At 40.4% G+C, this 27,082-nt stretch overlaps 2 protein-coding genes across 6 annotated transcripts in view; both read left to right on the forward strand.

The window, feature by feature from the left end:
- The first annotated feature begins 1,332 nt into the window (after positions 1 to 1,332).
- Positions 1,333 to 8,219, forward strand: SULT1C4 (sulfotransferase family 1C member 4). Of its 2 annotated transcripts, none has more exons than XM_009472607.2 (8): positions 1,333 to 1,594; positions 2,076 to 2,256; positions 3,922 to 4,059; positions 5,351 to 5,448; positions 5,773 to 5,899; positions 7,162 to 7,256; positions 7,473 to 7,653; positions 7,813 to 8,219. In XM_009472607.2, the coding sequence occupies exons 2-8, from the start codon at positions 2,097 to 2,099 to the stop codon at positions 7,923 to 7,925; spliced, it is 912 nt and encodes a 303-aa protein (XP_009470882.1). In that variant the 5' UTR covers positions 1,333 to 1,594; positions 2,076 to 2,096; the 3' UTR covers positions 7,926 to 8,219. The 2 variants fall into 2 exon arrangements, with proteins under 2 accessions (XP_009470882.1, XP_087613632.1); XM_087757506.1 differs by having other exon boundaries at positions 1,333 to 1,416.
- Positions 8,220 to 15,491: 7,272 nt separating this feature from the next.
- GCC2 (GRIP and coiled-coil domain containing 2) overlaps positions 15,492 to 27,082 on the forward strand; it is a 34,124-nt gene continuing 22,533 nt past the window's right edge. For all 4 annotated transcript variants that reach the window (XR_015704945.1, XM_087758406.1, XM_087758407.1 and 1 more), the window contains exons 1-6: positions 15,492 to 15,620; positions 20,615 to 20,677; positions 21,350 to 21,434; positions 22,516 to 22,583; positions 23,412 to 23,516; positions 24,314 to 26,782. Coding sequence is in view for 3 of the 4 variants with exons in the window: in XM_087758406.1 (XP_087614532.1) it covers positions 15,519 to 15,620; positions 20,615 to 20,677; positions 21,350 to 21,434; positions 22,516 to 22,583; positions 23,412 to 23,516; positions 24,314 to 26,782 (2,892 nt within the window). In the remaining variant the exon portion in view is untranslated. The remainder of the gene's footprint in view (positions 15,621 to 20,614; positions 20,678 to 21,349; positions 21,435 to 22,515; positions 22,584 to 23,411; positions 23,517 to 24,313; positions 26,783 to 27,082) is intronic.

Consider the following 27,082-nt stretch of genomic DNA (forward strand, 5'->3'; position numbering starts at 1 on the left):
TTCTTTAAAGAATTGAGATAACAGAAAGCCATTTTAGATACAAACATTGCCAGACCATCCAAAGGATGACCAAAAAGGACCTTGAGTACTCACAGTGCTTGCATGCCTTCAGCAGAAGACAGAAGCAATGCCTGATAGAGACGCTTTTCAAAATAATTTTCCTTTATGAACACAATCCATTCAAACTTGCTTGAGGTCAGCTGGAGTGACCTACCTTTTGCCCAAGAACAGCTTTTCCTGATGCAACCAAACATTTCAGCGTGACTGCAACAGCTGGGAACCAGATATAAAAGCGTCATTGGCATACTTTTAGCAGCCAGTGTTACTATGCTGTTTGTGACTAGTCCAAGGCATGTCATTATCTCTCCCAGTATCTCATATAGATTTAAAGATAGATAGGGACTTAAATCTTATAAAGAAACATTACCTCACACACAGTGATTGCTAACCCTGTAATGTCAGGCTAGTCAACAAGTGAACCTGTCTAGAAAGTGCTATAAAACACAAATGGCTGGCCCCAGCAATTAAACAGACCCTTAGACATCTATCAAATGAGCACGGTGCAGTACATGGTGAAAATGGAACCAAGTTACTTTTAATTCATTCAGTCCTGTTGATCTTGGGTATTAAAAAATAATAAACTATTTTGCAATTTAGATTAAATATTAGTAAGAAAATTAATTATTCTAAGACTGTTGGACAATGACAGAGACAAGTTAAAATAATCTTGCTGGAGCTACTGACCAACATTTAATGTTGTTGCCAGTAACAATCATACTTTAGATCATAGATCATAGGATAGATCATAGAATGGTTTGGGTTGGAAGGGACCTTAAAGATCATCTAGTTCCAATCCCCTTACCATGGGCAGGGACACCTTCCACTAGATGAGAATTTAAAGTATTTTTCCTGCATGGGATTGAAAAGGAGTTCATAAACCAAGCCAGAAATACTGTTCAGCCGTTGGCTGCTGCTGTACCTCCTCCTTTGCTCTCTTCACACTCATAGGAGGAACAGAAAATCCACCCAAGCTTTTGTTCTACTTCTGCCTGAAGATTTAAGTTGGTGCACAGTCATCAATACAGGCAAGGACGGAAGACATTCAAGTAGAAAAAATTCTCTTCTTTTTTTTTTATTTCTTCAGTCACTGCCCAGCCACCAACTCAACCTCTTGCTATGCTCAGCTGAATCTGTGTGCTATTGGGTGTGAGTCAACAAGGAAACAAAAGGAAATACTTTGGCAATGTTTGCTTTTGGGATTGAAATGTCTTTTGTCTTTTCTGGCTGATATTTTTAATTGAGATTATTTCTGTAGCCTCCCTTTAAGCAGAACTTTCCTCTGATCAGATACTGGAGCTCTGAAGGTTATGGTTAAGAAGAGGCTTCCTTGAGAGAAATCCAGAGATCAATAACTAGGTATTGTAAAACTGTACAATAGGCAGTAGATCGATTTAAATAACTAAAGTCTAAACCTTTAGTTAATGATCTATCTAGTTCAAGTTATTTATCTGCAACAAATCACAATATACAGCAAAGAGCTCTAAAAGTGAAAAGCTCCAGGAACGAAACACAGAAAAGCTCTGCAAATATTTTTGTGAGTATGAGGCCCAAAGCGTGTTAGCGAGTGTTTCTGTTTATTTTCTTTAAGAAGGGTTGGGTCCTGTGTGATGACTTCAGTGGGAGCTTATTATGCTCTGCCTTCTTTTCAATCACACCTCTGATTACTTTTTCTTGCCTCTCAAAGGCCACATACTTACAGTCAGAATTTTACATAAATATATTTGGTAAAATGTTTAAAGATGGGAATAATGGCTTTTTTCCTCTTTTTGTGTCTGAGTAGACAGAGTGATTTTTAGAGATGCTGAGAACGACCAACAGCAATATACCAAGCATTTCTGAAAATTAGATCCAGCTTTAAGGAGCCTACATATGGATCCAGACAGGCCAAATCATAGACAAAGAAATCAGAGGACATGAAATTCAGTCAATAAAAGAGACCTCAAGAATGGATGAGTAAATTTAGATTTTTTTTCAGAGCAACCATTTTAATTCCAAGCCTTTCTTTCTTCATGCAGTGCTCAATAGCCCTGGATAAAATGGAAGATTTGAGTCTGAAAGAGACAGTGGTGTCCCGCGCTGAGATATGTGAAGTGGAAGGTATTCCCTTCACAAAACCAATATGCAGCACATGGGACCAAGTGTGGAAGTTCAAAGCCAGACCTGATGATCTGCTCATCGCAACCTATACAAAAGCAGGTTGGTGTGGGCAGGAAACAGAACAGAAAAGTTTGGGATAATGCTTATTGTTGGAATTGAAAATTATGGTTTTCTATTGTGACTGAGATTTGTTTAATCCCAAGCCAGACATATTTTAAAGACGTGAAGCTCTGTCAGCTGTGACTAGTAACTTCTGACTTCTTTGGCAGAAGTAACAACCACCTATTATTATTGAAGTTCAAATGGTCAAAGTCTAATTATCTATACTTAAATGTTTCCTTTGATTTAGATTATATACGTATATATTAATGGCAACAATAGAAGTTTTCCACCAATAGGTAATGATTTAACAAAGCCTAGTAAAAAGTCATCATTACTAAGAAAAAATAGAAACTGACTGAACAACTATGGATTGTATTATATATTTGGGGAATGACTTGGTGTGTAAACCAGTACTGATTTCTGGAAATGGGTTATTTTAAGGAAATAAGCAAATTCACTTAATAATTTCAGCTAATAAAATAAAATAAAATACCCACCATTACTATTAGCTATCTGGTATTTTATTCAGTGATTGGCCACTTAGCTCATTACTATTTTACCTCTTGATCAGACCCTTTATACTTACTACGCAAGAAAACAATGAATAACAAGCAACAATATTAATCCTGGATGAATAAAAACATGTACAGTTTATGGGATTCAGGAACAGATTCAGGAACATTTGATGAGCATAAAAAAAGAGTGACTTGAATTAGCAAGAATTTTTAAGTATTTTTTCAGTAGAAAAAAAAATTATTACAAAAAAGAACCCCATTATATTTGTAAAACCTGAAAGCTTTTAATTTATTTCCTGTATACTGAAAGCAAAACCACATTATTTTATCCAGCCTGGATTAAACCTCTCAGCCATTGAACTGAAAAGAAATAAAGTTAGGAGTCCATTTGACATTATGTTGTATCTGCTAGAGATGCACAATTCAAGCATCTTACGAAGGGCTGAGTTTCCTGCCCACATTGCTTTCCAAGTTATCCCTTAGCCTGTTCTGTAGCTGACCTGCCACAGTATCTCCGAGGAGATGTGGTCAACCCAGTGATCATGGCTATAAGGGAAAAGAGGCACGTGAGAGACACAATACTGTAACTTTTACAAGATGTTGCAGTAGCTCAGGCAGACGAAATGTTGTACTGACCTTCATTAAAGCATTTCAAATTGGGAATGTTGAAAATACTGCAACTTTTTTATATTTTCAAACTGTATGAAATTTTTCCTCACTCACAGTTCAGGTATTTCACTTTTTCATTCAAATTCAGGATGAAAACAAATGTTGAAATACCTAAATTTTTGTGAGGTATGAAAATTGAGAGGAGATAATTTCATTCCTCTCTGCAAATAACACAATCTCCAAATCATAGTGAGTTTATCCCTGAGCTTTTTTCATTACTGGCATGGGGGTGGAGGCTATTTCTGTTGGCAAGAAGAAGCCTGTCTAAAATGGAATCCCTTAAACTGTGCTTTGGGAATTACCTTTGTATTCCTAACTATGCATTTTTCCTCCATTATCCTCTTTTCACTTTGTCTATCATCTTCTGTGCTGTTCCTTCTTCCTTTAATGGGGAGTCCATCCTTCTGGCTTTCACTTCACTAGCAGAAGAGGCTCTTGGCTATCCCTGAGGGAAACCTCTAAACACTGACATTTTCAGGTACCACATGGACACAGGAGATAGTGGATATGATTCAACAAAATGGAGATGTTGAGAAGTGTAGACGCGCTACTACTTACAGACGCCATCCTTTCCTTGAGTGGTCTATCCAAGAGCCTCCAGCTGCAAGTTACTCAGGTGAATATTATACAAATAGATTTGCATTTTAGACAAAATGAAGCAAAACAAGCACCCAGTGTTGATGCCACAGGTTTCCTGGGAAAGGTTCCACTTGCTTTGTCACTGAACTATGCACTGTGTTGGGTATTAGGGATCACTTCAGTTGCTTTAACATAAACATCCAGTGCTACTCAAGCCAATGCAAAGCTGACAGATGTGACTCAGGTGCTACTGAAGACCATGCTGTTTTGGAATGGCATCTAAACGCTGTGTGTGATACTCCACAGTACCTAAGACAGCAGCAGATATGCGTGAAATGGCAATGTGGGGGCAATTGAATCCCATTCTCTGATTAGGGGCTGTATGGAAGAGAAACCTATGTCATGGATGTATGGTAGGTAATGGTTTCAGTGGTTTTGCTAGTGTTTTGAGTAATTGCTGTTAAATTCTAGGGTCTAGTCATCTAAACAAACTATGGGGCATTCAGGCAACCAGCAGGCCTGACTGTTTTGCAAAGACAGTTTTCTACAAGAGTCTTCTCCCAGCAAGGGATCCCGTTCCACACAAATCTTTAAGCCAGACTCTCTTCATATTTGAAGCTAAAAAGCTTGACTAACTCTGCAGCAGAAGTACTACTTTTTCTCTTCTAAGCTAGACTGTGTTGACACAGAGAGAGACAAAAAAATGATAGAGGATGACAGAGGATGATAGATGATGACAGGAAAAAAAAAGATAGAGGTCATGATAGATGTTTAAAAAAGGGGCGGGGAGGAGATAACACATCTCCACATATCACCAGGTATTCCCAAGTATTCCCATATATCCATAGCTACTCAAAATCCACTGTCCATCATTCTCCTAGTTTTTCTTTAAATGCTATCCAGAAAGTCTAGTCAGCCAGTCTATTCTTCTTGCGTCCTAGAAAGAAACAAAAATTTCTTATCTGCAAAGTCAAAGGAGATCACTAAATATTGAGAAGGAAAAACTTTGGTTGGGTAAATATAGATTAGCATTCACCATTATCCCTTGGAATGCAGGGGTTAGACATGGGCCAAAGAAAGCAAGAAGATATGAATCAGTGTTCCCTCTTTCCTCACTGAATACACAGGTAAAAATTTCTCTAGAAACACTGAAGGTGCTTATGCAATGTTGTATATGTTACACTGCTACGTAATTGTTTTGGAGATGAATGATTGTTGCAAGGTGAACTGCTGAAAAGTCACAGTCAAAATCACGCATATGAGAATAGCAAAGAAGTGCTAGTGCAATTTAGAGACCAAGTCACATCTCATAATGAAACATCCCACAGGCCTGGAGTTAGCTGAAGCTATGCCTTCTCCACGAACAATAAAAACTCATCTCCCTGTGCAGTTGCTGCCTCCCTCCTTCTGGGAACAAAACTGTAAGGTAAGGCTGAAGAGGTAGGACTCAATTCTAGTTCACCTGCAAAGAAAGTGACATAAACCAGGACTGAATATGGTTTCCAGAATCTTTGTGAAACCTAAAGGTCTCCCCAGATATTTTCCGTTTAATGTGCAAAGCCTGTGTGAAACTAAAGGAGTCATGACTAAGTTACCTGTGTTGGATTTCAGAAAATGGCAGCTTCAAAGCAAAATTTCTTAAGCCTCTGTCATCAGGCTCCAAGAGAAAACTCCAGGAGATGCTCAATATCTATATAAGCATGTGTAAGTTAATTTTTCTCTCTCTCTCTCTCTCTTCATATCAATAAAGATAATCTATGTGGCGAGAAATGCAAAAGACAACCTGGTGTCATACTACCATTTCCACAGAATGAGTAAAGAAATGCCTGACCCAGGAACCTGGGAGGAGTTCATGGAGAAATTCATGACCGGAAAAGGTGATGAACTGCAATCAGTCGTATAAGAGATTTTGTTCATTTAAAAAATGCATGACATCATTGATTTATTTATTTCAGCTATGGCTTGAAATCCAGTGCTGACACTCTATGGAAGGATATCTACTGAAAGTGTTCCAGTAGCAATTTATCTTCATTTATGGGTTTTTATTAGTACCTAAAGGATTAATTCTATCTTTACATTCCCATTTTGGAAAAAAAAAAAAAAAACAACAACAAAAAACCAATATGCTACTCTCTATTCTATTATCATTCAGAAACATATGTGACAATTTTCAGGCTTAATCTCTTCTCTCTGAGGTTAGAAGAAACCTGGCTGGAAGCCAGCTGGGAAGGAACAGTGGTGTAATTGATTTTACTCTAGTCTGATATACAAGAAACGAACGTTTAATTTTGTGTAGAAATGTGTGGTGTGAATTTGAGTTGAGGGAGTCTTTTTACCTAAATTAATCTTTATAAAAATCAGGCACCTGAACAAAGCCAGTTATCTAGCTAAAGACAGGCAACCCCAGAAGCTGATTCTTCCCTTTCTAAAAAAGATGCTCATATCCAAGAAAGAAAACCTGCTCAGGTGGATGGCAGCCTGCAATTTTGGTCAGTAAAGCTTCCATAGTTCCTTAATATTTTTGCCACCATGCAGGCCTAGAAACACCACTGTCTGGACCAGCATGAGAGTCTCATGTCTAAAGGAGACCTTGTGTTTGACCAGGTTGGCTTGGGAGCCGTCTGTCCCAGTGTAGAAATCTCGAACATAGCTACCTCTGTCCAAGCTAGTCATCTTGATACTTGCTGGAGAGAAACAGGCACTTCTGATAGTATACGAAATATTGAAACTAGTTAGAAACACAGAATAATGCAAGTTGGAAGGGACCTTTCATGTCTATCTAGTCAACCCCCCTGCTCAAAGCAAGGCCAATTATGACCGGTCTTGTCCAGCTGATCAGATGAGTCACTGTGGAAATGTCTGTTGCTCTCCATCGACTGTAAAGGCAGCCTGGATTTTTCATTCAGGGGTAAACATCTGCATTTGTTGCCCTCTAAAGTTACACATGAATCCTCCTCTGAGCATCCATACACCTGAGGGATTAATAGCATGAATGCTGTGATAAGCACAGACAGAGCACAATGATTCGAAACCAGCTGGGAAATGCCCAGATACTGGTTATGAGGGAAACATGAGTACCACAGATATGTAAAGACAGTTTGGGCATTTATAGCTGTTGATAATGTTACTCCTTTTTCAGTGCTCTGGGGTTCCTGGTATGACCATGTAAAAGGATGGTGGAAGGCAAAAGATAGGCACCGTATTCTCTACCTCTTCTATGAAGACATGAAGGAGGTAAAAGGCTGAATATATCTTTATAGAGCTCTGAAATCTGGAAGTCCAGTAGATACAACCTATGATGAACAGTTTTCTATTATAATGCCAGCTGTATCAGTAAATCTTCAGATAACCTGATCATCTCACCCTGACAACAATTGCAACTTTAACACTATGTTTGATTTCTTTGCTTCTCCTGTCTCTGTATCCTATCCCGTGTTATTCTCTCCACAGAATCCAAAGCAAGAAATTCAGAAGATTCTGAAGTTCCTGGAGAAGGACGTGAATCAGGAGGTTCTAAACAAGATACTCCATAACACCTCATTTGAGATAATGAAGGACAATCCCATGACAAACTACACTACTGAGTTTCAGGGAATAATGGATCACTCCATTTCCCCATTCATGAGAAAAGGTACTGAAGTTTGTTACTGGCATCAGCTCTGTCTTCCTAGTTGTCATTCTGTTTTGAAATAAGCCTTGAAGTACAAGCATCTAGTGAGTCATGGCTAATGGGCTTCAGGAAATACTGGTAAATTAATCTTTTTTCTTTTTTTGCTTTGCTCTTTCTTAGGGGTTGTTGGGGACTGGAAGAATTATTTCACTGTGGCACAGAATGAGAAATTTGATGAAGATTATAAGAAGAAAATGGCTGATACCTCTCTTGTTTTTCGCACAGAACTGTGATTATTAGCAATGTGCATTATTCTCTATGATCTTCAGCCTTTTCCATTTTATATATTTTGCTTTTCCTTCACAAAATGCCTGTGTCCCTAAGATTTCAATATCTCTCTTTCACACACCACTGATTTTTCATTATCATGAGTGCCTAAATTATGTGGAAGTTTAGGTTGAGGTTGGTCTCCCTGAAGAAAATAATCCCACAGGATACTTCTTATTCATCCCTCCCAGTAACTTTCAGCATTAACAAAAATATTTCAGACATGCTTTGAGTTTTTGTCTTTGTAAAACTCTAATTGATATTGCTGGCATTTTCAAATCAATCTCTAATAGAAATTATGAACCAATAGGAAAAAAGGTGTTAAAAGACTGCAACAGGTGTGGGCATTATATGTTATTCACATGTTGTAAGAACATTAATCAATAAATAACAATAAACAAATTTAAAGGTGGTCAAGTATAAACTGAGCAACAGAAATGCACAAAGTAGAATCATTTTCTTTTTCTCTCGTTTTAAGCTGGGCATCATAAATGCCATTGAGATGAAGACAACATTTCCCAAAACACTGAACACCCATTAATTCCTTTGATAAAGCTTGCTAACAGGCTACATAGAGGCATTTATCTACAATCCAGCTGTGGAGGCAGGAGTCCCTACTGCATCAAGACAAGAAGCTTTTCTCAGTGTTACCTTTTGAAACGGATAGCATAATCTTCTGTTAACATTTGGAGAATTCTGAAAGTTGGTATGAACCAGGTCAAGAGTCAGCGCTGCATGTACTGTCTCCCTCTTCTCCACTGTTGTAAAAGTGTTCATGAGACGCATCACATTATTATCTCCTTTTCTGCACTCTTCTCCTGTTAACCGAACATACAAACATCCCATTGAGTGCTCTTAGTTGCAATAGGGTCTGGTCGATATTACCAATTAAAGACCAGTTCTGCTTTAGCATTAGTACCAGCACTATAGCCATGCTTTGAGCTTGTGGGAAATTAACTAAAGCGATTCATAGCCCACTTTATTATAGACAACTGTTAACAATCCAGTTTTGGTTTTAAAGTGCCACCATTGAGGTTGGCACACAAAAAAGGCCCCAAAGAGTTCCTGCTTAACTGGGTTTGCATTCTGAACGTCAGAGGGAAAACAGCAGATGACAGCAGCTGGAGGAAAATACTGTCTTAGTCTCATTTAGTCTAGTTTAGTCTACTTTAACACAGAAAATGTTTGCTGGAGGTATTTTCTCTTTGGCCTGTGGAGAGTTCCAAGGATTTAGTAATAGGAGCAGCTGTCAACATGCACAGTCCATTTCAGGCTATCGATTTAATCCAAATATCTAAAAAAAATGCAGTTCTCTAAAGGGCAGCGATATCTTGCGTTGAGTTTGAAAACAAACGAAAAGCTTCCTGTTAAATGTAGAAGCTACATTGTCAGTTCCTCGCCCACAGAGTTTCCCCCAAAAATGCAGGAAACGCTGAAACCTGAAACATGTGTTTGCTACATCAGTGCAAATGTAGGCAATTGAAGGGCTTTAGGTTAACAGAGATTCCTGCCCACCAGTAAAAGATGTCTCAGTAAATTGACTACCTGATGAAAAACATCATCTGGCAGAGGTGCTGCTGTTCATCACAGCAAGGCTAAATATCAGCCTGGGGAACTTTCTACTCGTTTGTTTTTTTATTAACTTGATTTGCTATCGCACTATTGCCAGTATGAGGAAAAGGCGTTGCCTGCTCTCTGGCATATTTCCATCCTCTTGGGTTGCTCCATGAAACCACATGAGCCAGCTCAGTCTGCCCATCTAATCCTCATTCAGTGTCATAAGAGCCATCAGTAAATGGAAAACATGGTTAATGCAGTAGCTTGGTGACATTTCACAAGCGGTGCTGTACAAAAGGTCACACAGATGACCCATCTGTTCCTCCTTTGAAATCTCTGAATCTATCAGAAGTGCAAAATGCTGACGGTGGCTGAAGCCTGGTCTGAAAGGGAGCTGCACAGCCACTGCAAAGACAGAGGCACCATATAATAAGGGGCTCATATCACATTGGAAAAGTCACCTTTGCTCTCACTTCCTTAGGTAAGTCTTCACCCAGCTGCAATTCAGCTGCTCTGAAACACAGATAAAAAGTAACACAGGTCAGAGTGCAATCCTAGAAAAAAAGGGGTGAAACAAACACTAGATGTGTGGTTACATAAAAACTGGCTTTTCTTATCCTATTGATATTACCCTTATATATATTCAAAGACAGAAATGTTAACCTTTATGACAAAATATAGCTGGCAGGGGGATAGAAAAGTGGGATGTTTCTGCTTTTTATGCCCTCTCAAGCCACCACAGCTGAGAGAGATCAACCTGTGGATTCAGTCATAATTTGCAAAATGTTATTAATTATACCAGTGTAAAACTACAGGGAACAGTGAATTGTTACCAGTGAAAATGATTGGATCTGTAGTTACCAGGGAAGTTTGGGAAAGGGGTTAATAGGCTGTATGCATCCCCCAGTGGGCCTGGAGACTACTGTGCTTTGGTGTCTATTATGACAGTATGTCAACAGAGATGTGTACGTGCTTCTGGGTAGATGACTGGAGGGTGCCTACATCTAGAGCGCCTTTAACTTACATATCTTTAGGTTTGTCAGTTGTTATGTACAGAAGAGCTTTAAATGATGTGTTTGTATACCGAGATTGTTTACTAATACCAACATAAGTCAGTAAGAGGTTTAACTTATTTTTACATAAGACACTGTAAATCAAGGAGCACCTGCAGAAGGAGATTGTACATGGTCAGCTAAATTATTTCAAATCAATTTAAACTATTGTCAAGCTTCTGGTGCAAACAAGTGACTCTGTTTGCTATGGTGATAGAGCTCCATACAAAGCTCTGTTAGACATACACCCTGAATATACACCTATGCTTTATTTTCATCCAGTTATCTAGATGCACGATTTTACTAACCTTCTTACACAGGTGCAACTTCTTCTATGTCAGTTTAAAAAGGACTTGTGTCAGTTTAGCTAATGCAATCCCACAGCCACTTCTTCAATGCTGCTTGTGTCTTCTTTTGTAAGAAAGTGTACCTGCAGAATTTCGATAGTTATTCACCTCTAACAGATGTTTGACAATCAGTGTTGATTAATACACGTTAACCGCTCACATGGTTCTGTTTTGTAGCTCTGCATTAAAACTACCAAAACAAATCCTCCCGCAGGAATGAATTCCTGCTTTGATACGGACTTCTTAATAGGAACTGCTGTATTAATTCTAAGGTAGTCATGATCATCCTTTAGCTCAACTGTCGATAGCAACTAGAGGAGCCATTTTACTTTCACAGGGAATGCAACCATTTACAAAACAGAATGGAAGAAGCACCGAGCTTCAGAAAATTAAAGAAAGAGACAGAGAAGGGAGCTGTTCTATCTTCTTAGCTAGCATTCAAAGACAGAAGGACACTGCTTTTTTTTTTTTTGCACTAATCTTACTGTAGATGAACTGCTTCATGCTTGGATTGAAAGTCACTGTTTCTCCAGTCAGGAACCAAACCGTGGACAGGAAGTAGTTTTTATTTAATTTGTCCTATGCATACAGGATATGGATATCCTATCCTATAATATATACATTATATTTTTTTATAACGATTTACGACAACATGTTCACAAATAGCCTTATCTTTATGACAAGGTTAATTATTAATTCTGGAATTTTCCAGAGGTGCATTAACATTCTATTTTAAGCCTGGACTGAAGCCTCCATTTCCCTCACGTCCTCAATGTGTGATGCAAGCCCCGTCTCAGTGTAGGCTGAAGGTGAGCCTAGAGGCACATTGAGAGAGAAAGTTAAGCCCTTCATACTCATGGGATGCAACCAAACTGTGCTGCTAGACTAAAAGCCATGGGCTTAGGCTGGATAACAAGGCTCTGCCTACCCTCCAGACCAAGCACAGACTTAGGCACTGCGTAGGTGGACGAGGAATGTTGTCATGCAGCAATGTCCCATGATTAATGTTGAAGAGGCAAATTACTCATAGATTATTTTGCAGAAGGGCTTCGACATAGCCTGCTGCAAGGGCAGTTGGTATTTATCAGCAATGTGAGCTCAGACTGCCTTTAGGACTGTGTGAAGGCCCATAGTTGAATTATAGCGATCTACCATGACCATGGAGACAGAAAGATTATGTCAAAAGCAAGCCACACTGGGTCCTGCTCTGCTACAGGCAATATAGGTATAGGTAGAGTCTTAGGTTAGACATCTACAAAAGAAGGTAACCAATTTTTTTTTTTTGTTGAAATTGGGCCTCTTGATTCACAGTAACTTGTTACTGTGCCAATAACCCTCACTCATCTATATTTGCTACTATCTCTGTGTGCAGTTAAAAGGGCTTTCATGTCCTGTTAACAATGGAACAGTCTTTTATAGCCAGACCCAACCCTAAGTGCTCAAACAAAATGTTAGTTTCCTTGTTTCAGTTTCACGCTAATCTTCCAACAGGCTCGGTGGGCTTTGCAGACGAGTAACAGAACACCAAATTTCTTACCTTTCAGTTTCCTATTGCAATTTAAGACCAGAATTAAGGACTACGTATACAATTTCTTTTTTTAATACCTAAACAAATCCTTCACATACAAAGTAGTTTTGAGATAAATACAAAGGACAGTACTGCCCTTGCATCTTATTTACTCATATAAACATTCAGATTAGCCTCCACTTTTACACTTTCTTAACTTTTTCGCTGTACCTGTAGCTTCTATCATTCCACTCCAGTGGGAACCTACTGAACCTGAACCCAACCCAACAAAATGGCCACAGTCAGCCAAAGAATTTACGGTTCATTTGCACGGGGCAGGGAGAATACTTTAAGTTTCCAAAAAAGAATAGTTAACATACTCTAAATTCATACCCTGCCTTCCTTTAGACTAATTTGGCATGTAGAAAAGCCATAAAAGTAGCTCAAAGCAAGAATGCTGACTGGACCAGCACGGTTCACAAACAAAAGAGTTTGCCATCTTCAGAACCTGTTGGAAAGGCAGATTCTACAGTGGCAACTATTTAAAGCATCAGCTCTTGTATGCTGGAAACAAATTCCACAGTTGCAAAATTACAGTAATTCTCTCATTCTGTGCTCTTCAGAAAATTCATGCAGGTCGAATAATTTCAATGACAGTGAACAAGCATTTGTACCCTGCCTTGATGTAAGGCTAATCACAGCCCTGTGGGACTTGGCTTCTCAACAAAAGCAGGATTTAGTTTGTTATGCTCTGTTCCAACACATCTCATAAATGTCTTTGCAGTCTTGTTTTACATAAACAATGTTATTTAAAAAGATGAACTAATTATCTTTTACAAAGATAATGAAATCATAGAATATATGGAGCATATAAATTATCCTTGTTTTTCTCACTTATCTTGTCTCAAATTAGCTGCATGCAATATATATCAACTTAGTGGCTCCTTCCAGATAGGTAAGACATACAATCGTAACCTGTTTAAGAAAATTATGTAAGACTATTGCAGGTACGAATCAACATTTTTTCCCACAAAACACGGAGCATCTTGTACTTTATTGTAACAAGTTGAAACAATCAACACTCAAAATCCTCAATCTTTTTTTCTTCTAGTTATTCTAGAAACTTTTTTAATTCTTCTACCATTCCCTAACCAGGATGCTTTGCAATTGCTGTTGCGATTCAAGACCAGAATGAGAGACTGTCAAGATAATCTCAGTTGTAAAATATACCTAAATTCTGTTGCACAAAATGAAGGGGGGCGGGAGGGGAGAATTGGCCTGTCTCTGCCAAATACATAGCTCACAGGAGCAGGGAGCTATATCAGGAGCCGAATGCTCTCTAGCCAGAATCCGTTTCAGAAAGCTGGCGATGAGTGAGCCGGTAGTTCGCTGTCTTCAGTACAAACACTGCTGAAAAGCCTTTGTGTGTCTGTCTTGGATGATCTCCAAAATCAATTTCCTCATAGGCTAAGTCATGAGATTACCCATGAGTTGAATCATACTATGTATTTTCTGGGGACAGGAGGAAAGAACAAATTTACATGAAACATTGTTTTCTTTGGGGTTTTCCAAAAAAGAAGGTGAGCTTTCCTACAGTGTTCTCTCCAGACGTCCAACTTCAATCGGAGACTGACCTGGAAGGACAAAGCAGTGCAGTATGGCATAGATCAGGGTCAAAAACTTTTGCCACAGGATGGTTTTGGAAGGACTGTATCTAGAATATTCTTGAAGTTGTGTGAAACCCCCATGTTAGACCATGGCAGTGCAGGTGTAGGTACCCAGTTCAAAGTCTCCCAGGGTGGATGGGGAGAGAAAGATTTAATGTTTAGTGCCCTGTAGGGCTTCTGAAGAGTATAAGAATAGAAGTGATGGAAAAACAGCTTCTTGCAGTTTGGTCAGTGAGATCTGTTCCTTGCCAGCAACCTCTGTGAAAGCATGGAACCATATGCTCCTGCTGCAGTTGTGTACCTGCATATATTACAATATACAATAAATATATATAATGTACAGTGAATGCATTAGGGGGAAAAAAACACAAGAAAATAATTTCTGAGGTATATGTGAAGAACTTCTCTGCCTTTTGTCACTATTTGTCATTTTAATTTTAAAAGAAGAATGGCAATAAGCAGACTTGGAAAAATGCAAATTATTCTTCCAAGAGCGGCATTTTGACTAACATGACTCTTTTTTTACTAAAATAATAGATATTCTCTCATGACACCATAATTAATTCAGTGATATTCAATATTTATCTGGTGAACTGTAAATAGAATAATATGCCTAGATTGTTTCTCCCAGGCAACTTCTCATTAAAAATCAATTAATTATCACAAAATGTCAAAAATCATTCCAGGCACTATCAAAGTGCATGCATGATTACAATAAAAAATGTGTGCACTTTAAAGTAGGTATTGCTCCCTTCAAACACCTACCCAAACGGCCATAAAAATGGCTCTTAATTAAAAAAACAGAACTACAAGCCATAATACCTAGCTTCTGCTATTTGCTGTGGCACAGTCCTTCATATCCGACGTTTGATAAATAACTTAATCACTCTGCTTCTATCGAGGTGCTAAAAACAGGATGCTAAATCCTTAAGTACCTGTCTGAGCACATAGCTGCTCACTTCATACTCTCCTTACGATGACAGTGAGGGACTGACTTGCCTAATAACAGGCTCCCGCACCCTAATGAGCCCTCGCAGCAGAGCGCACCCCTGAGAAGCCCTTCAGCAATAGGAACCGGTGGGGTGCAGCAGTGTTGCAGCCATACCCCTTCCCCTGTGCCGTTTTTATTAGACGGAGAGCGCCCGGCTGGCAGCGCTACCCGCACCTCCTGCCTTACGCCACCCCTCAGGTCGGTTTTGCCGCCGAAGCCGCCCGGCCGCAGCAGAAACCCCGTCAGGCGCCGGGGCTTGGCCGGGCCGCACCGCCGCCCGCCCTTCCCGCACGGCCTCCGCTCCTCCGTGCGACTGAGGCGTTCAACGATCAGCGCCGCGTGCCAGGGGGCGGGGCCGAGGTCGGCCCCCCAGGGGGCGGGGCTCAGGTGACGAACGTTGTCTCACCGTCAGCCGCGCTGCGTTACCGGCGTGCGGGGATGACGGAGGCGGAAGTGGGTCGGGGAGGATGTAGCGGCGCTGACAGCGGCTGCGGCGCCGCGATCTTCCCGCCCCTGCAGCCCGCTGGCCCCGCCATGGAGGTAACGGGGCGGCCGGGGAGGAGGGGAGCCGTCGGGGACGGGGTCCGTTGCCGGGGGCAGGCGTGGCGCGCGTGACCTTGGGCTGCCGGACGCGGGGCGGGGGCGGGGCGGGGGGAGTTGCGCACCCTTTCCCCCTCCGCGCGCAGCCCCCTCCGCGCGCCTCCAGCGGCCGTTGGCGGGCGGCTGCCGCCAGCCGCCGGGGCGGCCGCGCCTGTCGGGCGGCGCCGCTCGTCTCAGGGCCCGCCGCCGGCTGCTGACCGGGGCCAGCCGCGGGGCCGCTGCGACCCCTTCGCCTCCTCCCCCGCCCGCCCCCGGGGGCGGTGCAGTCCCGCCGGGGCTGGGCCGGGGGTGAGGGTGGGAATGGGCGCTCTGGCCCTGCCCTGCGGCGGTGTGAGTGCCGGTGCGGGCTTCAGGTTGCTTCCTGCTCCTGCTAGGTGGGGATGTCAGCCTGTTTGCTCGGGCTGGGGGAGGTCAGCCGGTGCTGACTCAACATACAGTGAACGCGTTGAGTGGTTACTCTTTAAAAGTACCCACGAGTGAACAAGCATTCTTTTTCTGCTGAGCTGACCTGATGTGTTAGCAGTACGCCAGCTATGAAACAGCTACCACCACAAGCAAACAAAATCACTGAAGTGTATGCATCTAGTGTAGCTTTCATAACCACCAAGGCAAAGCCAAAGGCAACGTTGAAGAGTTTAAAACTCATACGTGAAATCGGCTTTCCTGGTAGTTTCTGAGCTGTCCACGTTCTAACTGTGCCTCTGCTGAAGCAATCGCAACCCAAAATGTGTTTTGATGTGACTTGGTGTGATTACAGTCGGCGATGTCTGAAAGTTGCACACTGCTCAGAAAATCACTGTTCATAATGGTCATTACTCCCACAGTTCACATCAAAGATTGATATATTGCATTTATACATCAGTTAGGCTTTCTAAAAATGTGTTTAGCTATTGCAAAAGTAAGGGTAGATGGCAATTAAAGTACACAGAACATACTAAACTGTGGCCTGGAAGCACCTTAGTGTAGATAAAGTAGGCTTTAAAATAAGTGTGTGTGTATATATATATATGTATGTATGTCAGTGAAGTATGGAAGCATACCCTGTTTTCAGAATGGTGGAACAGAAACTTGAGAATCATAGAATCATAGAATTGTCAAGGTTGGAAAAGACCCTTAAGATCACTGAGTCCAACCGTTAACCTAGCACTGCCAAGTCCACCTATACCATGTCCTTGAGCACCACATCTATCTGTTCTTTAAATACCTCCAGGGATGGAGACTCAACCACTTCCCTGGGCAGCCTGTTCCAATGCTTCACCACCCTCTCAGTGAAGAAGTTTTTCCTAATGTCTAACCTAAACCTCCCCTGGCACAGCTTGAGGCCGTTTCCTCTTGTTCTATCACTCGTTACTAGGGAGAAGAGACCGACCCCCACCTCGCTACAACCTCCTTTCAGGTAGTTGTAGAGAGCAATAAGGTCTCCCCTCAGCCTCCTCTTCTCCAGACTAAACAACCCCAGTTCCCTCAGCCACTCCTCATAAGACTTGTGCTCCAGACCCTTCACCACCTTCGTTGCCCTTCTTTGGACACGCTCCAGCACCTCCATGTCCTTCTTGTAGTGAGGGGCCCAAAACTGAACACAGTACTCGAGGTGCGGCCTCACCAGTGCCGAGTACAGGGGCACTATCACCTCCCTGGTCCTGCTGGCCACACTGTTCCTCATACAAGCCAGGATGCCACTGGCCGCCTTGGCCACCTGGGCACACTGCTGGCTCATGTTCAGGCGGCTGTCAACTAACACCCCCAGGTCCTTTTCAGCCAGGCAGCTCTCCAGCCACTCCTCCCCCAGCCTGTAGCGTTGCATGGGGTTGTTGTGACCCAAGTGCAGGACCCGGCACTTAGCCTTGTTGAACCTCATACAGCTGGCCCTGGCCCATCGATCCAGCCTGTCCAGGTCCCTCTGCAGGGCCTTCCTACCCTCCAGTAGATCGACACTTCCACGCAACTTGGTGTCATCTGCAACTTACTGAGGGTGCACTCGATCCCCTCATCCAGATCATCAATGAAGATATTGAACAGGACTGGCCCCAGTACTGAGCCCTGGGGAACACCACTTGTGACCGGCTGCCAACTGGATTTGGCTCCATTCACCACCACTCTCTGGGCTCGGCCGTCCAGCCAGTTTTTAACCCAGCGCAGAGTGCACCCATCCAAGCCGTGTGCAGCCAGCTTCTCCAGGAGAATGCTGTGGGAGACAGTGTCAAAGGCCTTACTAAAGTCCAAGTAGACAACATCCACAGCCTTCCCATCATCCACTAAGCGGGTCACCTTGTCACAGAAGGAGACCAGGTTAGTGAAGCAGGACCTCCCTTTCATAAACCCATGCTGGCTGAGCCTGATCCCCTGGTTGTCCCGCACGTGCCGCATAGTGGCACTCAAGATGACCTGCTCCATGACCTTCCCCCTCACCGAGGTCAGTCTGGCAGGCCTGTAGTTCCCCGGATCCTCCTTCCGACCCTTCTTGTAGAGGGGCATCACGTTTGCTAGCTTCCAGTCATCCGGGATCTCCCCGGTTGACCAGGACTGCTGATAAATAACGGAGAGTGGCTTGGCCAGCTCCTCTGCCAGCTCCCTCAGTATCCTCAGATGGATTCCATCTGGCCCCATGGACTTGTGGGCATCCAGGTGGAGGAGCAGGTCAGTGACTGCCACCTCTTCAACAACTGGGACTTCACTCTGCGTCCTATCTCCATCTCCCATCTCAGGGGGCCTGAAAACCCCAAGGATGACCAGTCTGACTGTTAAAGACTGAGGCAAAGAAGGCATTATGTACCTCTGCCTTCTCCTCATCCTTCGTGGCAAGGTTACCTTCTGCATCCAACAAAGAAGGGAGATTCTCCCTGGCCCTCCTTTTGTCACTGATATATTTGTAAAAACTTTTTTTGTTGTCTTTAACGGTGGTGGCCAGTTTAAGTTCCAGCTGGGCCTTCGCCTTTCTGATCTTCTCCCTGCATATCCTCACAACATCCTTGTAATCCCCCTGAGTCGCCTGCCCCTTCTTCCAAAGGTGGTAGGCTCTCCTTTTTTTCCTGAGTTCTAGCCAAAGCTCTCTGTTCAGCCAGGCCGGTCTTCTCCCCCGCCCGCTCGACTTGCGGCACATGGAGACGGCCTGCTCCTGCGCCCTTGAGATTTCCTCCTTTGAGATTTCCTCCTTGAATAACGGAGGGATCCCTGCGGGATTCAGTGTTGTGTGTGGAAGCCTACTTACTGTCTGCTGGCTCACAGCTCAGATGCACCTAACCAATGAAAAGTTTAGGGTTTTTTAGTAACCATCTTCCTTGTTGTTCTTCTAATTCAAACATGTGAAGCCCTCTGCACGAGTTGCTTGTGGTTTCTGTTACCAGAAGAGCAAAACTGAATGCATCATCTTACATTACATGTGGTTCTGCCTCTGTGCATATTAGCCTAAAGGAGAGTAAAAGTAATGTGTAGATTCATCTGACCTTACTGTAGTATAGAGAGATATGTGCTCTCATTTTCTAAACAGTACATACTATTTGTTGTACTTAATTATACTGTGTAAGCATGCTGCTTGTAGTGACAGTGTTTTGCTAATTGCAGTGCTGAAATATTAAGAATGTAAATGTTGACAAAGTTTTGCGTACCAAGAAAATCTGAAACTTAAACTTCATAGCTTTTTTTTAAAAAAAATGCTGTATTTATGTTTAATGGGCACATTATTTTCTAAGTTTGCTGTTGCCAACTCAAAAAAAACCTCTAGCCCATGTGGTGCAGAGGGAGATAACTGTATCTGTCTCTGTCCTTGGTCTGTACTTGAACTCATATTTCTAATGATGGCCTTTCTTGTTATCTGTATCAGCTGTTCTCTCTAAATGTTAGTTGGTGTTAGTCAGTGGTTCTTCATTCTTGTAGTGCTTAGATCCAGTTTGGTTTTTCCTTAGTTTCTATTATAAGGGTTTTTTTGTCAGAATAAAGAGAGTAGCAAAATTAAAATGAAGGCATGTGTATATACACCCATGTAGATATATAAAAATACAAATATTTATATATACAACTCTTGACTTTTATACACACACACGCACGCACACAATAGTATGAAGGAAAAAGCAGGTAAAGGTCAAAGCTTGGAAATGCTACCCTTAAGATATTGGAAGTGTCTGTTCCATTTTCCTTTGCCCCATATTAGTTATGTATGTTTCCTCATGTTTCCAAGTATAGGTAACCATATCTCATATAAACCAGTGCAAAGTAACATAGAGTCTCCCAGATTAGATCTGTGGAAGTTTACAGTAGAAGGCATTATGCACAGATGTTAGGAATAGAGAGCCCAGAATCTGCAGTTTTTTCAAGTATATTTGTCAGGCCAGCAGTTTTAGTGCTAATCAGTGTGTTAAAAAAAAAAAAAAAAAGTGGGAGGGTGTTATATTTTGTTCAAAAGGTCCCTGGCTTCACAGAGTCTTTTCAAATACATTTGTTAGGCTGACAATTTTAGGGATAACCAGTGTGTTTAAGAAAGCAAGAAAAAAAAGTTGAGGGGTATGTGTGGTTCAAAAGTTCCCAAAGTTTGATTTAACTGCTACTCTACAAGGTTTTTTTGTTCATGCCTTTTTTTTAATGAGTCTTTTAAGAACAAGGTAGTGAGTCACACCTTTGTAACCTCTTGTAAATAAAATGATTTTTCAGTACTGTATCAATTCTAGATGCCAGTTCAGTAGTAGAATCATAAGATCATACTGGTTTGGAAATCAGGGGTTTTCTATTCTGCTGTTGTATTGGACTAATCACAATAGACCTCTATCGATTTATTCCCCCCCATGATCTTTCTGACTGGTTCTACAAAAATATTTCTAATTTTTTTCTTGAGCTCCCAGTATATTCAGTTATTCTCAGTGTTTGCAAACTTTCAGTTAGTTCCTTCGGTAGTCTAAATTAAAAAGTTCAGTTATTGCAGATTGTGCTTTATTTTGTTGTAGGTACAAGATGCTGGGCAAGAGATGGTGGCATCTTCTGTCACGCCAGGATCAGGCAAATCAAAGGTAATCAGACCTCACAAATCTAATTTATTTGGATAGCAGTAATTGAAAGGGTTACAGCTTAGCATGCAAACTGTGACTAATAGGAAGACATAAAGGTATTTTTAAACAGTTTCCTGTCTTCTAGATTTCTTGAAAAATTGATTCACAAACAGTAGACTAAGATGTTTTGGAAAATGTGGGGAAAAAAAAAGTCTCTTATTGGTATGTTCACTTCCTGTCATAATACTTGATAAAATATTAGTAGCATCTAGTTCTGGCAGTGGTCTGTTTCATAATGTACGCAGACTTCTTTGCATATGTGGGAAGTAAACTTAAACAATGTCAATGTTAGGTCAGTATGCTATTTTGAAAACGTTGTTCAACTTATATTACTGAATTGTAACCCTTCACAACCAACTTTTCCTTTCTAACTGATGCTGCCCAGTTGTGTGCTCTAGAATGATTTTGGTAAAGTACAGAATTAGGAGTAGTTTCTGTTATTGCACCTGAAGTAACAGAATAGGATAACAGAACAGCAGTAACTTGGACGGTTATTGTTCTTGCACATGTGTGGTAAGACAGTTTCTTGCCCTAAAATTTAGCTTCTTGGAAGTCAGATGCTAAAATATCCTTTTTTTCTGTTTACCTCTGGGTTAGAGGAAGCTGGTTTCTGTAATATGTATTTTTTTACAGCTGGACACATTGCCCAAAGAAGATCTCATCAAGTTTGCAAAAAAGCAAGTGATGCTTATACAGAAAGTGAAGTCAAGATGTACAGGTACCTTACTGGAAAGAGAACAATTTCTGACTTAATGCTTGGTACTATCTGACTTTTCCTGATATCACTGCATATTTTTGCTAGGTAGATTTAAATTCTAGGCAAATATCCTCGATTTTTTTTCTGCGATTTCACTATTTGTTGTGGGAGCATAAGGACTGAAGTCCTTAGAGCAAGGGAGGGAAGAAAAAGAAGCGTTGCTTTTGTCAGGTATTACATTAATTTTGACCTGGCAGAGTGGCATGATGGAATAATGTAGCTTGTGCAAGAGTTGAAGTGGGACTTGTCATTGTCTGTTCCCCTTATCGGTTGCAGGGATACCTGTTGCTTTTCAGGAAGCAGGTGGGAGGGGGAGTGTCTCTGATAGATTTTGCATAATTAGTACTGTTGTAGAGTATAGTGGCTTCTTTAAAATAGCTATTTTATATTTGATCATTTGCTTCTTTAACAAGAAATCATAAAATATACCAAACAAAATATTGTGTTAACCACCTAAAAGTATCCTGTGTAAATCTGTGCTGTCACGTGCTGTCCCTCTCCTCTCTGCTGTCCCTTTTCCTGCAGTGGCCCAGTACTTCGACTGGTGTCACTTCCGCTTGTTTGGAGTTACAGTTATGCTGACTGCTCGTAGCTGCCCTGTGAAACAATAAGGATAGGGATGGGCTATACTAGGTTTTTCCTCAGTGGGGTTATTCATAAGATCTTGTTCTTCTACCTGCTGCCTATTTTTAGAGAACCAGTAGGAACTGAATATCTTTTCTCTGGCTTAAATTGATCATGAAATAGAAGGTAAGACAATCATCAAAAAAACTTCTATTATCTGTTGTCCCTCCACCCAAACAAGGAAGCTTTGCTTCCTCAGGAAACCACGCTAAATGTCAGGGCTGGAGAAGTAGTACTGAATGTTTGTTCTCTTTCCAATAGCCCTTTATATCACTCAGTAACAAAACAAAAGTGATGAAGTAAAGGACATCTCTGATTTGAATAGGAGTGTTGTTATGCACTGGATTTACTAGTAATTTGCTACTGTGATGGAGCATCAATTCATGCTGTGAAATTTCTATACTTCTTTTTTTTTAAGAACTGGAGAAAGAGATTGAAGAACTCAGATCTAAAGCAGCTACTGGAGGAGCTGATGATATTATTCAGGTAGGAGTACGAAATGGGTTTCTAATTTATTACATAATGTTAGCTGAAATAAATCTACAGAAATAATTTGTGGTAAGTAGTAAATAGCTTTAAAACTGTTATTCGAATTGAATGTAATCAGTTTTCAGGAATTCAAGACACTTTTTAAAACCTGTTTTTTCCTCCTCCCCCCACATCCTTAGTCCACTTTTCAGAAAACACTACCAGGTCTGTGAGGAATAGTAGAGAATAGTACAAGTTCCTCAGCAAGGCTTTTTCCTTGTGTAGTTGGTTAGACAGACTTTTGTTTATTTTAGAATGACCACTGTGGGAAGACTTCAGCCATTTAGAAGACTTCTGAGACAGTCATTTGATGAGATCAGAAACACATAATTAAAGTTGCATGTCACAAGAAATACTTTTAGGAAAGTAACTGGATTTTTTTTAAGTGGCAAGAACATTTGATTTTCTCAAAGTAAGGGTCACAGACAGCATATGAAAGTGAAGGTTGGTAGTGAGGAGGAATTTATCAACTGGAAACTTGTTTTTAATAATTTGGATGGAGATTTCTTCTCTACAGAAAGGGAGCTCCCTCCCCCACCTGGTGATAAAAAACCAGCTGATCAGAAATATGATTTTGAACAGAACCTATTACTCAGCATCATTGTTTTAGTCTTCCTATTCCATATCTCATATTTGGGTTGAAAGTAATTTTTAAAATCAGACTGTTCTGTTTAATTGACAAAAAGAGTCATGACCAATATGTGAGTTCCTACGGTCTGCAAAAATTGTTCATGCTTCCATTGTTAAGAAACCCTTCTTTCAGTGATCTTTTTCCCTTAAAATTAGGCTCTCACAGAAAGACTGGATGTTGTACTTCTGGAAAAAGCTGAAAGTCAGCAGCAGTGCGTAGCTCTGAAAAAAGAAAATATTCAAAGAAAGCAAGAAGCAGAGGTACTGAAATGAGCAATAGAACATTACTAAAATATTTCAGAATTATGTTTATCTTTGTGTTCTAGTTTTCCTTGTTGCATATTTCACTTTCATTTTAATCTTTTTCTTCACTTACCTGTGTTCTGTTGTACCTTAAAAAAAAATCTAAAGGCTTCATATGTTAAAGCATATTTTCTCTGTACCCCCTGATTTATAGTTTTTCTAGGACTGACAATAAATATAAAATTCTTATATGCACCGACTACATCCACAGCTGTTCAAAAAGAATTCAGTCTGTGCATTAGTAGCCTACATATGCGATGGCTTCAATCAATCAGCTCTTTCCATGGGAAATATGAGGTTTACATTCAGATATTCATAGGAAGGAGCCTGTCAGCCAAGGCCTCTAAATTATGTCAGTAATCTCAATTAATAATAAAATGAAGAGTTAATTGATTGCAATTGATGAACATTGTTATATTCCAGATACCTGAATTTGATGAACTAAAAGTAATTTGGTCTTTAATACATTATCAGAATAGTTGCTAAAGCTGAAATTTGTCATGATCATTTTGTGAAATTATGCTGGTAAACATGATTTAAGACTTAGTTTTCCTTTCTTATTCTGAAAACATTTTTGTACTCTCTGCAGTGTCTTCTGAATTGAATTGTCCTAACATGGTTAGATATTTTAAAATAATTATAGCAATTTTTAAAACTAAGGGCTCCTAAATCTTCTTGTTCATTATTGTAAAGGGTTTGTTTGGAAATTCTGTGTGCTAAGTTACCAGTATTTAATAACTTGCATGTTTGTTTAGGCTGCAGTGGCTAAGACAGAAGAATTGCAGAAGCAACTGGAGCAATCAAGTATTGACTCTCTGAAAGAAATAAAAGCTCTGAAGAGTGAATTAGCAAATGCACAATGCAAACACAATGAGGACTTAACAAAGCTGAAAACAGAATTAGAGGAACAAGTGAAGAAACAAATGAGGCTGGTGGAACAGACTGAATGTCACAGTGATAGTCAAAAAGAAGTTAAAAGATTACAAGATGATGTTCAAAGAATTAAATCTTCTTATGAGGAGCAAATTTTGTGTCTGAGCAAGCAGTTGGAAACTGTGAATGAAGACAAAAACAAAGTAGTGACGAATCTGCAAGAAGCTATTAAAAGCAACTCTCAGTGTTACTATAATGAAATCAATAATCTGAATGAAGAACTTAAAAAATTAAAAATTGCCCATCAGGAAGAGGTGTCAGAATTGATGCATCAGCTTGAAATATCATCTAAAGAAAATGAAGAAAAGCAAAATCAGATAAATCAGTTACAGCACAATTTGGCAGAGGAGGGCTTAATAAAAGAGAAAAATGCAAAGGATGAAATGTGTGCTCGTGCTGAGCAGCGTGAATATGACTTGGAGCAGCACAGAGAAGTCTTAAATAAAAATGTAGAAAGCAAGGTAGATGTTGTAGATACACAAGAACCTTGTGTAGAAGCAAAAATGGAAGAAAAGGTTAGGCACCTGGAGCGTAGCTTAGAAGAGCTCCAGTCCCAACATAGCATATTAAAAGATGAGTTAACTTACATGAGTAATGTTAAACTAAAACTGGAAGAGGAAATCCATCACATAAAGGATGAGTACTTTCATGAGCGAGAAGACTTGGACTTTAAGATAAATGAATTGCAGCTTACTAAAGAAGATTACTGTTGTGTAATTGAAAAACTAAAATTGGAGCTTCAAGCAGCGAGACAGCACTGTGAAACCGCTGTAAAAGAGCATAAGTTAGAAACTCAAGCTCTGAAGGAGCAACATAAGAGAGAAATTTCTGAACTAAATGAAACTTTATTGTCTGGTTCTGAAAGAGAAAATATGGCATTAGTTTTTGAAATACAGGCACTTAGAGAACAACTTGAAAAGCTAACGCAGGAGAAAGAAGAAGCAGTGTCCAATTACAACAGCCTGAGAGAGACAATGGAAACTCTACAGACTGAGCTAGGGGAATCTGCTGGAAAAATCAGCCAGGAGTTTGAATCAATGAGACAACAGCAAGCTTCTGATGTCAGTGAACTGCAACAGAAACTCCGAGCTGCTTTCAATGAGAAGGATGTTCTTCTTGAAACTGTGAATCGTCTCCAGGAAGAAACAGAAAAGATGTCATGTTATCTGCTAGAGATAGAAGAACTTAAATGTAAAATTGTTAGTCTTCAGGAGGAGAATAACATAATAACAAGCTCCATCGACCAAAAAGATACTGCTATGAAAGAACTGGAAGAGAAGATCATTGCTCTTACTGATCAAAACAAGGATATTTTAAATGAATTAAAATGCTTGGGTGAAGAGAGAGAAACCCTTCAGGAAAGGTGCAAGCAAGAACACGGAAAAGAAGTAAGTGTTGCTAACCAGAACAATAGCGACCTGAAGAAAAAGGTGGAGGAATTAACAGAGAGACTGAACGAAGCTTTAACTAGGAAGAGTGAAAATGCTCAAACGCTAGAGCAACTGGAAAACCAGATTGAATCTCTGGTGCGTGAAAGAGAGAACCTTTCATCTGAAGCGTATACTCTTCGTGAGGAAAATAAGAAAATCATTCAGGAAAAAGACGAATTAAGTGAAGAGCTGGAAAAGATTACATCTGAAAAAGATGGTTGGTTAGTGTTGAAAGAGCAGTCTGAAAACTTAGAAAAGAAACTACAAATGATGACTGCAGAAAAAGACCATATATCAACATTACTTGAAAGTGAACAAACGCACAGATCCCTTGTAAGAGCTCAGCTGTACCATTTACTTGAGCAAGTGGGGTCCAGCATTTCAGATTCTAATGAAGAATATGATTCTCTTAACTTGTTACAAATTGCAAATGAATGCTTGGCAAAAATGAAAGAGCAGCAGTGCCTTGCTTTACAGAATGAGGAGAAAGTTCTTCATTTGCAGCGGGAAGTTGAGAGACTAGAGGAAGAAAATGCAACTCAATATGCAGAACATAGATCCCTGATTCAGGATTTTGAAAAAGAAAAGGATCTCTTGAGAGAAGAATTGGAAGGAGTGTCGTCTGAAAAAGAAGCACTTCAACATGATGTCCAGGAGCTGAGGAATGCCAGTGAAAAAACAAGGATTGAAAATCAAGATCTTTTAGCTAATATTGAAGAGATGACTCAAAAACTTGCTTTTTATGAAAGTCAAATACAAGAACAGCAAAAAGGATCAGAAAAACAAGACGACTTAAATTTCATTCTGGAACAAAAGGAAACTGAACTTAGAAATGTGAAAGACGAACTGAGTTCTCTAAAGGTTATATTTTGTTATTGAAGTATACAGACTAAACCTCTAAAGTCTTCAGAATTAAGGTTCAAAAAATACTTTCAATTCTCTCTTTTTTTTTTCTTGGCCTCAAAGTGAGTTTCCCTTCTAGAAAGCACATTTCTGAGTTTCCCAGCACCTCAGAATCCCCTCCCTCCCCCCAGGAAAAAAAACAAGCAAACAAAACCAATCATAATGCTATTTTGACAAAAGTTGTTTGTACTTGAACCTCTCTTCTATCAATACCCCCCAAAGCGATCATTTAACTAGATGAACTAACACACCTCTTAA

This window comes from Nipponia nippon, unplaced genomic scaffold (genome assembly GCF_047370975.1).
Source record: "Nipponia nippon isolate SJK-2023a ecotype South Korea unplaced genomic scaffold, ASM4737097v1 scaffold_2, whole genome shotgun sequence".
Lineage (NCBI taxonomy): Eukaryota > Metazoa > Chordata > Aves > Pelecaniformes > Threskiornithidae > Nipponia > Nipponia nippon.

What these genes read in the sequence shown, in the direction of transcription:
- SULT1C4 (XM_009472607.2), top strand. Translation starts at nt 2,097, where the DNA reads ATGGAAGATTTGAGTCTGAAAGAGACAGTGGTGTCCCGCGCTGAGATA. An exon ending in GAAATTCATGACCGGAAAAG is followed by an intron (nt 5,900 to 7,161) that starts GTGATGAACTGC and finishes CTCCTTTTTCAG; the next exon opens with TGCTCTGGGGTTCCTGGTAT. An exon ending in TCTATGAAGACATGAAGGAG is followed by an intron (nt 7,257 to 7,472) that starts GTAAAAGGCTGA and finishes TTCTCTCCACAG; the next exon opens with AATCCAAAGCAAGAAATTCA.